We start from the raw sequence: 12,621 nt of genomic DNA, 5'->3' as shown, positions 1-12,621 counted from the left end.
TTCACTTGCATATTGTTTGTGGTGGCTTTTTGCTACAATGGGAGCGGAACAGTGTGACAGACACTATAGGGTCCATGGTGAAAGTATTTACTACCTGGCTCTTCCTGGTCAGCAATGGTTGACCCCTGTCCTAGGGCACATACCATGCATAGTCGTCTCCCACTCTGTTTACATATTATCTCATTTAACAGTCCTAGGAGGTGGGTTCTATTGGCAATCCCCTTTTACCAATAAGGCTCAGAGAAGACAAGTCGTCATTATTGCAGCTGCGTTTCCTCACACAGGGATTGTGAAAGGTCTTAACAGATAATGGCTGGGTTGTGCAGGGTTTATCGTATCTCTCCTACCTTGTCCTATTATTTGGCTGTCCCAGCAAAGCAGATAGAGAAGAGACAGTGAAGAAGGTGAGAATCTGGAATGGCACCCGAGTACTGTGCTGGTCAACAAGCTCTCCAGAACAAACAAGGCCCAGATTGGTAGCATTTGCTGATTTCCATGGTGAACACACCCCTACCATGGCTGGTTTTGAGCTAAGCAATGAGGCACCATTGAACAGGGAGGCAGTCAAGGAAGGCTGGGAGCAGGGATACAGGAGTACCTCATCACAAGGGTGCTGATTGCAGGAGGAGAGATAATTGCAAAAGGTAGTGATTAGGAGAGGTTTGAATATTTACCACCTTTGCTTTTTAATATGACCTCTTGAGTTGTCAATTTGTATGATTTAATTTTTTTTTTGGTACCAGGGATTGAACCCAGGGCTGCTTAACCACTGAACCACATCCGCAGCCCTTTTTTTTAAAAAAAATATTTTATTGAGAGGCAAGTTCTCACTGAATTGCTTAGGGCCTCGCTAAGTTGCCGAGGCTAGCCTTGGAATTGCGATCCTCCTACCTCAGCCTCCTGAGACGCTGGGATAGCAGGTGTGTACCCCCGTAACTGGCTGCATGAGTCGGTTTTTATTGATGACGGTGTCTAACAGCTGACTTGCAGACTTCCTGAAAACTTAATCTGCTCTCGCGAGCCCCGTGAGCTGGCCCTAGCACCCTCTGCTCCCTGGTCCTGTCTGCAGAAGTCGAGCTGGGGATGGCCCCCAGCAGTGGTGCCCTTTCCAACAGCTGTGCCACCTGTGCTGCTGGCACCATCCTGGGTAGGACGTGGGTCCTCCTGGAAGTGGAGGAGAGCGGCACATCTGCTTGACCCCGCTGGGACAGGGAAGGAAGGCGTCTCTGGTCTCCCCAGTGGCACTGACATGCCTCTAGGTCCTGTTGATTCCAGCCAGGCCACCGTGGTGTGGCTGTGTGGCATTGTCACCTGCCCGCCCAGCCTGTGTCATTTTGCAGCATCTGCCTCTGCTCTCACCCCTTCTGTGTCCCTCCTTCCTCTCCATGGATCCTGACCTGCAGACCCTGTCTAGGGCAAGGCCATTTGCTGCAGGGCCTTGCAGGATGCAGGACTCTCAGGCCTGCTGCTGGGCTCCATCTTGGTCTTGATGTGACTTCAGTGGGTGAGGAGTCCCCTTCCACAGGCTGCATTTTCCTCACCTGCTCACCTCCTCCTGGCTGAGGTGCTTGGAGGTGAGGCCTGGACAGACTCAGGTGGCCGTTGGCTTGGGGCTCCTGGGGAGCCTGGGAACATCTCTGAGGGGTGAGTCCCTCCTACCTCCGGCTCCTCCAGGGAGCCGTGGCCTCCTGCCGGGCAGCAGTGGGTTGGAGGCCACCCAGGCCCCGGGGCGAGCAGCAGGATCCCTTACACAGCTAGCCCTGGGACAGAGTGCGTGGCCACAGACCGCGTGGCTGCCAGCCCCAGCCTGGGAGTCGCCAGCATGAGCTATGGAGGCAGGAATGTGATTGTGGGAAACCCAATGCCCTGGCCCTGGCCCTGGGGCCGGCCAGGGTGTGTGCAGGGCTGTGGGAGGTGGGGGGCAGAGCGCAGCCTCCCCGTGGCCTGGGCCTAGCAAGCACTCGCTGCTCCTGCTGCCTGCCCCACGCTGCCGGTGCCACTCCCCCTGCACAGCGCCCCACCTGCCCTCCCCCATCATGGACCTGAGTGAGGCCACACCCAGGCAGTGTCAGATCCTGGCCTCCTGAGCTGGGAGGTTGCTGACTGGCACGTGGTTCAGGCAAAGGGGATGATGGTGGTTTGTTTCACGTAATCCGTCTTTACTGGATCCCTACTAAGTGCCAGATGTTGGGCTGAGTGTGGGTATCATAGAACTGTGCCTACCTTGCCTATGTGCGTGGGGGATGGATGCAGGAAGGAGGCTGGCTCATCAAGGAAGTGTCCATGCCTCAGTGATGACTAAGCTGGAGAGAGAGCTCCAGTTAGCTAGCTGAGAGGGCATGTCAGATGGAGAGGACAGCCTGTGCAAAGGCCCTGTGGCAAAAGGATGGTGGGCTCAAGGCATTAAAGAAGACCAGAGGAGAGACATCATTTAAATTAACACAACACTAGAGAGATGACAGGGTTAAACTGATGTCACTAGTACCCCTTACTGAGTGCCAGGCATCTTGCCCAAGGCTGCAGGTACAACATTTGATTTAATTCTTACTGTTGGTTCTCAGCTGGGGGCAATCCCTCTACCCCCGGGGTCATTTGACAATGCCTGGAGACATTCCTGGTAGCCACAACTTAGTGGAGAGGCTCCAGGCGTCCAGAAGGTAGAGGCCAGCTGTGCTGCTGCACATGCCGGGGTGCACAAGGTGGACCCAGGACAGCAGGACTCAAGACAATCTCCTGCATTTCCCACCTACTAGTTGGGCAGTTGTCACGATGATGATGGTGGGGTCTCAGGACTCCCAATTTCCCCTGGCTCGTGTCCTCTCTATGCCCACTGATCCACACTTGGAGGCCTGGGGAGTTCCTGTCCCCTTCCCCTCCTGGGACCTCATGCAGCCTGGGCGTTTCCTCTGTCTGTGCCCCAGGGTCTGTAAAATGAATCTGTCACCTGGATTTTCTCCTCCATGCACATGACGTGCTGCTACAGGTGACCCATTTATTCCATATCTGCTGGCCGCTCTTTTGCCCTGGGACTGCTGCTGTCGGGTTGCTTTGCCTCCGTGTGCTCTGGGGTCACAGAGGCGGTTGTCATCCCTCCCTGGAAGGCTGTGGGGACTCTTTGAGTAGTCCCTGGATTAGCACACCGCTTGGCAGTACTCTGTACATCACACCGCCACTTCACCCTCTTCCTTTCTTTTTCATTCCTGGGGATGGGTCCCAGGGCTTCGCCTGCAGGGCAAGTGCTGCACCACCGAGCCACCCTCCGGGTCCCTGCCTGCACTCTCTTCTCACCTGGGGGGGGGCGCCTCTCTGGGGCTCCTTCCCCTGAGTCAGGCTCAACCCCTACAGAAGTTCCAGGGTGTGAAGAGGGAGGCGCGTGGGTGGGTGGGGAGCTGGCCCTGGACTTCACTCCCTTATTCTGTAAGCATGTCACCAGGGCCTCTGTGTGCCAGGCCCTGCAGTGGGCACTGGGGACCCAGCGGTGCCCGCCTAGAGCTCACTGCCAGTGATGGAGGCAGTCAGCAGAAAGGTGAACGTGCCAGGCATCTGTGCTGTAAGGAAAAATAAGGCCACAGAAGAGGGTCAGGGGCTGTTGGGGAGCCCAGGTCCCTTTGGGGAGGGTTGGTGGCCAGAGAATGTGAAGATGTTGGGCTGCTGTGTGGCTGGAGTTCTGACCCGAGTGTGAGCCAGGGCAGCCGGGCACTGGGGCTCTGCTGGGAGGCACTGATCTCGTAACTGTCCCTCTGCTTGGCTCTCAGTGTGTGTCTGCCCTGCTCCCCAGAAATGGATCTTCCTCGCAATCCCCATCCGACCTTGAACCGCAAGGAGAGGGGAGGAAGAAGGGATGTATGTGAGTGGCATTGGTGTCCCGTGACCACGGGGGATGGCTGGGCCCCTCCCTTGGTGGCAGGGCAGGTGGAGAAGGCCAGGTGGAGGGCCCCCTGGGAGTTATTCTTCGGGCAGGGGCTGCTGTGGGTCAGGCCTGTACCTGGCCCCAGCCCTGGTGGAAGTCCCAGGGAGGGGAACACCTCTTCTGATGGCAGGCGGGAGGCCCTGCCCTTGGACAGGGATCCAGAGTCCCAGACAGAGCCTGTGGGGGGTGTTGATGGGCGGCAGGAGGGGAGGCCGTCTGAAGGAGGTGTGAGGTGAGTGGGGATGGGTGTTGGCAGCCACCACAAGCAGGGAGGTCCCTGTGGGTGCCCTTGAGGCAGAGGTGAATTATGGGGCCTGTGTAGCTGGACGACACCCCCCACCACCACTTTGTGCTCACCCAGCACCCTACCTGCCGGTGGGGCACTTGTGTGTGGCCAGGCTGGGGAGGAGGGACAAGGGTCTGTGGCCCTTTCACCCCAACTGAACCCAGTCCCTCTCCCCCACCACACCCCAGGCCTCATAGCCAGCAGCTGGAGGGGCCAGGTGCCAGTGCCAGATGCCTCATTGAACCCCAGTGCTGGCTGGTGTCCCCACCTGTTGCCTTGGTGTCCTGTGTCTCCTGCCTGGATGGCCTGCTGGGAGCCTTCAAGTCTGTCCCCATGCTTGGCCTCAGAGCCCACAGGCACTGTAGCCAGGAGGGGTGCTCAGTGGCCAGTAGCTGCTTGACTTGTTGCCAGCGCAGCAGTGTGGTCAGGCCAGGAGCCTCTCCTGGTGGGAACCCTGGGGGCCACAGCTGCCCAGGAGGGAGGACTTCAAGACGACGAGGCCTTTGGACTTCCCCTGCCTGCAGTATGGCACTCCTCCCTGTTACCCTGCTGGTGTGTGTGTGTGTGTGTGTGTGTGTGTGTGTGTGTGTGTGAGAGAGAGAGAGAGAGGGGGGACCCAAGTTCTGGGGAGGCGCCTGCTCGTGCAGGTTTGATCCCCCAGGGCTGGGATCCCCTATGGAAACGTTCACTTTTCCAGCTTCCTGGAATAATTGTGAGAATACAAGTATGAGGTGTCTGAACACCACCCCAGCACAGCCGTTTACCAAGGTCATCACTAGCTAACGTTTCTGGAACATTGGCTCTGGTGCCAGGCAGTATACCAAGAACTTCCTGTTCTCTGTCTTCTCTCTTCTTTAGCTGTCCATCACGGTACCTCTGAGATAGGTGCTGTAGACCTCTTTCCAACTCACAAACGATTCATTCAGAGACATTAAGCAACTTGCCCACAGCTGTACAGCCAGTTAATTACAGGGTCAGAATTGGGGCCCAAGTGATCTGGTTTTAGAGCCTCGTTGAAATTGTGGTGAAAGGAAGCTAGGGCAGGGTCACTGTTCCTCCCTGTCACAAAGGAGGATGTCTGGTGAAGTGAGCCAGAGCCAATCACTTGCAGGATGACCTTAGGTGGGGAGGACTGGGATGCCTGATGGCAGCCTAGACAGGGAACAGCGAGCAGAGGGAGCAAGGGTGATCCTGGGAAGCTTGAGGGGGCCGGGTTTGAGGGAGGCAGACCTTGGTGTGGGATGGGGGATGGGACAGGTCACTGGGGCCTGACTGGGAGGAAGTGTCATTTGACCCTTCAGGTATAAGAGGCACTGAAGGTTCCCGCTACGGAGCTGAGTGACGGTGGGTGATGAAGCTGGTCCTGGCTTGCAGGGTGGGTAGGGGGACAGGCATCCAGGGACTTCTGGGATGAGGAGCTTGGGCTAGGCTTGAAGGTGGCTGTGGTTTGAAGAGGAGAGGACAGAAGTGAAAGACTGTCTTATATTTGGAGGTACAGGGGTTGGGGGACCCTGCAGCTCCAGGAGCTGGGGTGCTTCCTGGGAAATGGCTCCATCCAGGGTGAAGATCAGGGCTACACTGCTGAGAACTGGCCCGTCTGGGTGGACCTGGGTGGGACCAGCAGGCAACCCCAGGAAGGTGCCAGGGCTTTCTTAGAGGGGTTGTGCACATTTGTGGGATGGGAAGAGCCACTGGGCAAGGAAATGGAGCAGAGGCCACCTTATCACTCCACCCTACCACCTCTGAAATGGAGCAGGTGACGGTCTGAGGAGAGGACGGGAGGAAGGATTGGAGAAATAGCGATGGCAGAGGGAGCAGGCAGCACGGGCCTCTGGGAAACGGTGCCTGCTCTCCCAGCCCCTCTGTGGTGTGCGGCTGGGCTGTTGGCCCTTGGAGGAAGGTGGGCTTGAGGGAGGGCACCAGAGAGGTGGGCATCTGGCTCAGGGGAGTGGTCTGGTCCTCGTGTTCCCAAAAGTGACTCAAGGCTCCATGGTTAGATCCCAGTGCTAATCAGGACAAGGTGACAGGCCTGCCCAAATGGCTTTGTACACAGTAAACTGATGGAGAGATTTCTGAGCCAGCTGTGGCCCCTGCTTCTGTTCCTGTCCTTGGCCCCAGACTCTCCCTAGCACAGTGGGAACTTTGAGAGACAGTGAGTATCTAGCACAGCCTTTCCCCAGAGCTTGTGATCTGGCTTGGGACCTATATGCCTCTGGCACCAGCACTGTCTATAAATACGCAGTGGGTGGATAGTGGGAGCCCAGAGACGCTAACCCGGGACCTCCAGACCTTGGCTCCACTAGATGCACCCCAGTAGCCAGCTCTCTGCTGAATTCTTCCTTGGAGAGTCTTTTAGAGTCTTTTCCTGTCAACCTGTAATCTGGAACAGCTCAGAATTCCCCCCTGGCTTATCCAGTCTTCTCTAGAGGGTCGGAAGAGTTTCCCACAATCCTTTGGTACTTTGACATTGGCGTCTAGCGATGCCGTAGAGAGGATGAGCTTCTGAGTGTCGTTGGAGGACAACTGCTTTTAGCAGCTGAAGAGTGTCGTGACCCTGGTAGTGAAGGGGTGGGTGCAGACATAGGGGAGTTCAGGGCACTGTGGGTGATCAGGAGAAGTGACTAAATTAACATGACACTAGAGAGATGACAGGGTTAAACTGATGTCACTAGTTAAACTGATGTTACTGAGTGCCAGGCATCTTGCCCAAGGCTGCAGGTACAACATTTGATTTAATTCTTACTGTTGGTTCTCAGTAGGAGGCAATCCCTCTAACCCCAGGGGTCATTTGGCAATGTCTGGAGACATTTGTGGTAGCCACAACTTAGTGGAGAGGCTCCATGCGTCCAGAAGGTGGAGGCCAGGTGTACTGCTGCACACCCTGGGGTACACAGGGAGGGCCCAGGACAGCAGGACTCAAGGCAAACTCCTGCATTTCCCACCTACAAGGTGGGCAGTTGTCACGATGATGATGGTGGGGTCTCAGGACTCCCAATTTCTTGGCTCGTGTCCTCCCTATGTTTCCCCACTAGCTTTGGGCTCTGGGGTCAGAATCTGCCATGACCAGTTTTGTGCCTCCAGGGTGGTGTAGTGGACGATAGGAGCGACGATTCTGTGTCCGTCTCTACCTTGAGCTTCGGTGTGAACAGACCCACCATCTCCTGCATCTTTGACTGTAAGTGATCCTTGGTGGGACCTACAGAGGTGATGTGCGTGTGCACCCTACACTTCTGTTTGCATGGGATTACGTGGGCAGGTGTGTATATCGGGGCTCTGGAGAACCGAGTCTGTGTGCTCTCTGATCAGTGTCTTTAGGCATGTGTGCACCTGTGTGTCTGTGCGTGTGCACATGTGTGTGTCTGTATGTGTGCACGTGTGTATCTGTGTGTGCACGTGTGTCTGTGTGTGTGCACGTGTGTGTGCACGTGTGCATCCACTCAAGTGTGAGAGTGGGCATTCACACTGTGCCTAGTGAGTGCCTGCTACCTATTTGGCCTCTGCTCCTCCCTGTCCTCCTCTGTTCCTCCCGATTCCTGAAGCTCTAGTCTGGCCTCAGGATGCAGCAATCTGTTCTACCTTGGAGCTGTGATTCGTCCTCCTGGCTTGCGAGGCTCACTCTCGAGAAGTGGCCTATGTCCCTTCTGTCATTCAGCCCCTCTGTCTGCTGTCCTTTGAGGGCAGACTCCCCTCCCCTCTAGCCCCAGCAGTTAGACCCCGTCAACCGCTCACTCTGGCGTCTCTGTTTCTTCTTCGGTGAAGACGGGAATCGCTACCACCTACGCTGCTACATGTACCAGGCCCGGGACCTGCCAGCGATGGACAAGGACTCTTTTTCTGGTAGGTGGGAGAGAGGGAGGAGCGCCGGGGACCCTGGGCTGAGAGCTGAGATGGAGGAGTCAGGCCTGCAGGCAACAGGGGATGTGGCCCGAGGCATCCCTTGTGGGGGGTGGCTGCTGCATTTGCTGGATGCTCAGTCCCGTGGCCTCCTGGTTGTCAGGTGCAGCAGCCCTTCCTCCGGGATCTGCTTGACTCCTCTGCAGGGTTTGGCATGGCTGACCATCCCCTCCTTCCTGAAAGCCCCCCAGGCATGGCTTCCAGGCCACACCCTCTCCAGGGTCTCCAGCGGCGTCCTTCTTCTCCACTTGCTTCATGGCGTGGGCTGCAGTTGCTCTAGTGGCCCATCCCGTCCAGACCCAATCCTTGAGGGGCCGCCGCTCCCAGGTCCAGGCTCCTCTGCATTTCCTGCCTTGGTCCTGGGGTTCAGAAACCCTCAGTCACACGGTTCTGTGGCTTCTGGCACCCAGATCTCTCAGATCTGTTCCCTTGTCTTCAGCATCACACTGTCACATTACGCTGGCCTTGCCCCTTCTTATTCAGGCCACTTGGAGGCCTCGTGGCTTGCCTGCCCTCAGCGTACCTGGGCACATCGATCATCTGCTTTCAAAAACCCTGACAGACGGACCCCCACTCGCCAGCCTGCCCCTGTGGTCCTCACCGGTTTCATCTGGGGCTCATTCCCCTCTCTTCACTAGCTCCAGTCCCATCGGCCTTCATCTGTTTGCCAGTCTCTTCCAGGTGCCTGACTTTTGCATTTAGCATCCTCTCTGCCTAGAGTGCATTTCCTTCCTAATCTAAACCAGGTGAACTCCTAGTTGTCCTTCAAGACCCGCCGGGATGCCCTTCTCCAGGCTGAGACAATTTCTCCTTCCACAGCACTTGGCTTCCTCTCTGGTGCCTCTCTCAGAGCCCTTACCTGCTGCACAAATGAATTGGGGTCTTCCTGCTTCAACCTTCCCACTTTGACCATGACCCTCCTTGCCCTGCCCCCAGGAAAGGGCTTTGTCTTCCCCTGAGCCTGTAGCATTGGGCACCTAAGAATGACTACTTTCTGAGCACTCCCTATGCCCAGGTAGTACTCACAGATGCAACCTTGTGAGGGCTGTGCCAGGGGCAGGTCAATATCTGCAGCGATTTCTAACTCTGGGATACACATCCGGGCTCTGGCCATTGGAACTTACCTTGAGAAATAAGAAGGGGTCTAGTTCGCCGCCTTGCTTTCTCTCCTGGGGAGGTTGTGAAGGGGGAGGGTGCAGGCAGTGGGTTTGTGCAGGGTGAGTGGGCAGGTGGGGCTCAGGTGGAGGGCCTCTTGTCCCCTGTGCGCCTGGTTGGCCGAGGACCCTACAAGTCAGGAACTCCTCCAAGGGACCAGCGTGGGAAGCCAGTGCTCAGTCCAGGGACTGCAGGGCAGGGTCAGCCTGGCATTGGCCTGCGGAGACGTCACACTTTCCATCCTGGCCCCACCCCTCCCCCAGATAAACATCCCTTGAGCTTTGCGGGCACTGCCCAGGGCTTCCTCAGAGGCCACTGGCTTCTGAATGAAAGGCCCAATTGAGCAGCTGATGGAAGGGAAAACAGCAGCCAACACGGGGAACCTATAAAACCCAGAGTGTTTATTTTCACTCCCAAACCCTAAACCAAAGCAATCTCTCCCCTGGAACTGACCCTGGGGCGGCTGGCGGCCCGAGGCTGTGCGCGGCCACCGGCTGGCATTTCTCTGAGGAAACTCATGTGTGAATCCGGAATGTCTGGGGCCAGGGGAGGGTCTAACTCTGTCTGTCGCTGGTAGCACCTTCCAGCTGCCTGCTGCTGTCTGGGGCAGAGGGCCCTCCCCGGGGCATGCTCCTGAGCCTGACCTGGGCCTTTCCTGTGCTCTGGTGCCCCCATGGACTCTCCTTGTCCCTCTGCGGTGGACTCTGGAGCTGTCCAGAGGCAGGGGCTGTATCTGTGCTTCCTCCCTGGCTGAGGAGTTGAGGGATATGCAGGAGTTGCCCAGAAAACACTTCTGGAACAATATCGGACTTGGCATAAAGAGGTTTTTTTTAAAAAAATAATTTCTTTATTTTTTTTTTTAATTTTAAAATTTGTTCTAGTTAGTTTTATATGACAGTAGAATGCACTTGGACACATTGTACACGAATGTGGTGCAGAGTCACACCGTGTAATCATATGTGTTTCATGTGTGTAATCATGTGTGTATATAGGGTGATAATGGCCATCTCATTCCACCATCTAGAAGGGGCTTTTTGTGGTGATGTGACTGTCCAGGAAGCCTGGGGATTCCCCTTCAGATAGGGCTTGAACACATAGCCAGCCTGGGTCCTCTGCACCCTTGGAAAGTGCCTGTGGTGTGTGTGTGTGTGTGTGTGTGTGTGTGTGTGTGTGTGTCCTGTACAGCAGTTAGACCTACACATTGTAAGATGCTCTTAATTCCAGTGGCTTCTTTTGGATATGGGGATGGGCCTGTTGGTGCCTGGCCAGCGTCTCTGGTATGTGCTGGCTTTGCCTTAAACTGAAAGCCGTGACTAGAGAAGACAGTGACATCTGTGTGGCACCCAGCTCTGCCTTGCCTGCCCTGGAATTCTGGAGAGGGTAGTGTGGTTTCCCTGAACACATGTAAGCCGGGTGGCTCTTCTTGGTAGACTGATATTTCTCAAAGGGTTCCCTGTGGGAAGCTTTCTGCTCCACCAAGTTGCTCCCCAGATGAGAACTTGGTTGGGTGGCAGAGCTGCCACCCAGATGCAGCACTGGCACAATTCTGTCACATTCTAGGAGATGGCCCTTAGCTGGAGGAGCCCAGAAATATTTCTTTGAGGGTCTCATGGGGCTCAATGTGGCTTCCCAAGTCACATTGTTCATTAACCCATAGCTGGGGTGGGTGTCAGGGCAGAAGGTCCCGTGGCCCTCTTTGCTGGCCCCATGGCTCCTGGGAGGAAAAGGCTGTGCAGTTGGGTGGTCCTGAGAGATGTTCCTGCCAGGCTGGGCCACAGTGACATCTGATGAATGGCTGCTACACTGTGGCCTGGGGACCAGAGCTTCAGTTTTCCATACAGATGTGGACTCTGTCCTGAGTGGTGTGGGGGAATTCTTGCTTTGGGGCTTCCTGCGTCTGGATTCTGGTCACGTCCTCCGGCCCCCTCTCCCTTTAGGCAGGGCTTTTTGTTCGGGTTGGCTCCATTGGAGGCATTCTGCCCCAGAAGCATAAGGAGGTGTTTTCCCCAAATGCATCGGAGGCTTGTGAAATGCTCCACTGAAGAAAGGTTCCTGAGCAGGAAAGAGACGGGGAGGGAGCTCTCATGTTTGCAGGGCGCGGTGGCCTAGGAGGTGCTGCGGCTGCAGGGAAGGAGGCTGTCCAACCGTGTTGGGACCCTTGAGCTCCCAGAGGAGGGCAACATCCTGTTTACAGTATTCAGCCCACACTGCTCAGCAGGAGTCCAGGGCCATGGGTGATCTGCTCACCTTGGTCCTCCCCTCTGCCCCCCGCCATGGGTGCTCCCTACTCCCTTTCACCTCCACCAACAACTTCCTGTTTCCCAAGTGCCCATGCTCTTTGGTGTCTCTGCCTGCTGGGTGCCTTGACACCCTTGGCTGACCTTTATCCTGGTCTCTGTTGATTCCTTCCTGATTCTTGAGGCTCAGGTAGGAGACCACCTCCAGGAAGCCTGACTCAATGTCACCAGGCTACGCTGGGGACCCCTACGCCTTGCACCTGTGTGTTCCACTATTAAGTCACACACAACCTACGCTCTATCTCTTGTTTCATTGATGTTTGATGATGCTAAGAGCTATAATTGGTCTCCTTCATCTTCCCATTCCTAGGTCAGTGATAACCTACCAACAACTCTATATAAAATGAATGATATATTATAAATAACACCAGAGCAAACATCTTTGTACAGATAGCGTTTGGCTAATTTGGGTCATTCCCAGTAATATGGAAAAGGGGGCCTGAATGGCTTTATGCTTTATGGGCATACTTCCCAATTACTTTTCTGAAGGTTGCTGAATTGCTTCCAGCGATAAAGAATACCTCATACTTCATCAACTATTTGCCAACACTGAGTGTTACAATTTTGAATCATTTTTCTTAAATTTTTGCTGTAGGGTAGTTTTAATTTGATTGCTGTGATCCACTCCATGGTCTCCTTCCAACGAGTGTGACATGTAGGAGCACTGGAATTGGAATTGCAGGTCTTCCTGGGGGCAAATCTCCCTCTTTGGACAAAGAATGTGACACTACCCATCCTGTTCTCCACATTGGTGGTCTGGGCTGGTTGGTGGAAAGGTCCCACAGGGGAGCTTAGGATGTTGAATGCAGAAGGTCCTCCTTTGGAGCAGCAGGGCTCAGTCTGAACGGCCAGATTCAGGGCACTGGATCCAGCCAAAGAATTGTCTGCCTGGAGTTTGACATGGTGGCTTATGCCTGTAATCCCAGAGGCTTGGGAGGCTGAGACAGAAGGATTGCAAGTGTGAGGCCAGCCTCAGCAACTTAGTGAGGCCCTAAGCAACTTAGAGAGACCCTGTCTCAAAATATTAAAAAAGGGCTGGGAATGTGGCTCAGTGGTTAAGTGCCCTGGGTTGAATCCCT

At 55.4% G+C, this 12,621-nt stretch overlaps 1 protein-coding gene across 17 annotated transcripts in view; it reads left to right on the top strand.

The window, feature by feature from the left end:
- Dysf (dysferlin) overlaps window positions 1-12,621 on the top strand; it is a 207,386-nt gene that overhangs the window by 113,051 nt on the left and 81,714 nt on the right. For all 17 annotated transcript variants that reach the window (XM_046432413.2, XM_046432409.2, XM_046432411.2 and 14 more), the window contains 2 exons: window positions 7,278-7,371; window positions 7,956-8,033. In XM_046432413.2, the coding sequence (XP_046288369.1) occupies window positions 7,278-7,371; window positions 7,956-8,033 (172 nt within the window). The remainder of the gene's footprint in view (window positions 1-7,277; window positions 7,372-7,955; window positions 8,034-12,621) is intronic.

This window comes from Marmota monax, unplaced genomic scaffold (genome assembly GCF_021218885.2).
Source record: "Marmota monax isolate L192 unplaced genomic scaffold, Marmota_monax_Labrador192_F-V1.1 WCK01_AAM20220418_F8-fsc00106, whole genome shotgun sequence".
Taxonomy (NCBI): Eukaryota; Metazoa; Chordata; class Mammalia; order Rodentia; family Sciuridae; genus Marmota; species Marmota monax.
Note: the sequence above shows the minus strand (reverse complement) of the source record. Positions and strands in the feature narration are given on the sequence as shown.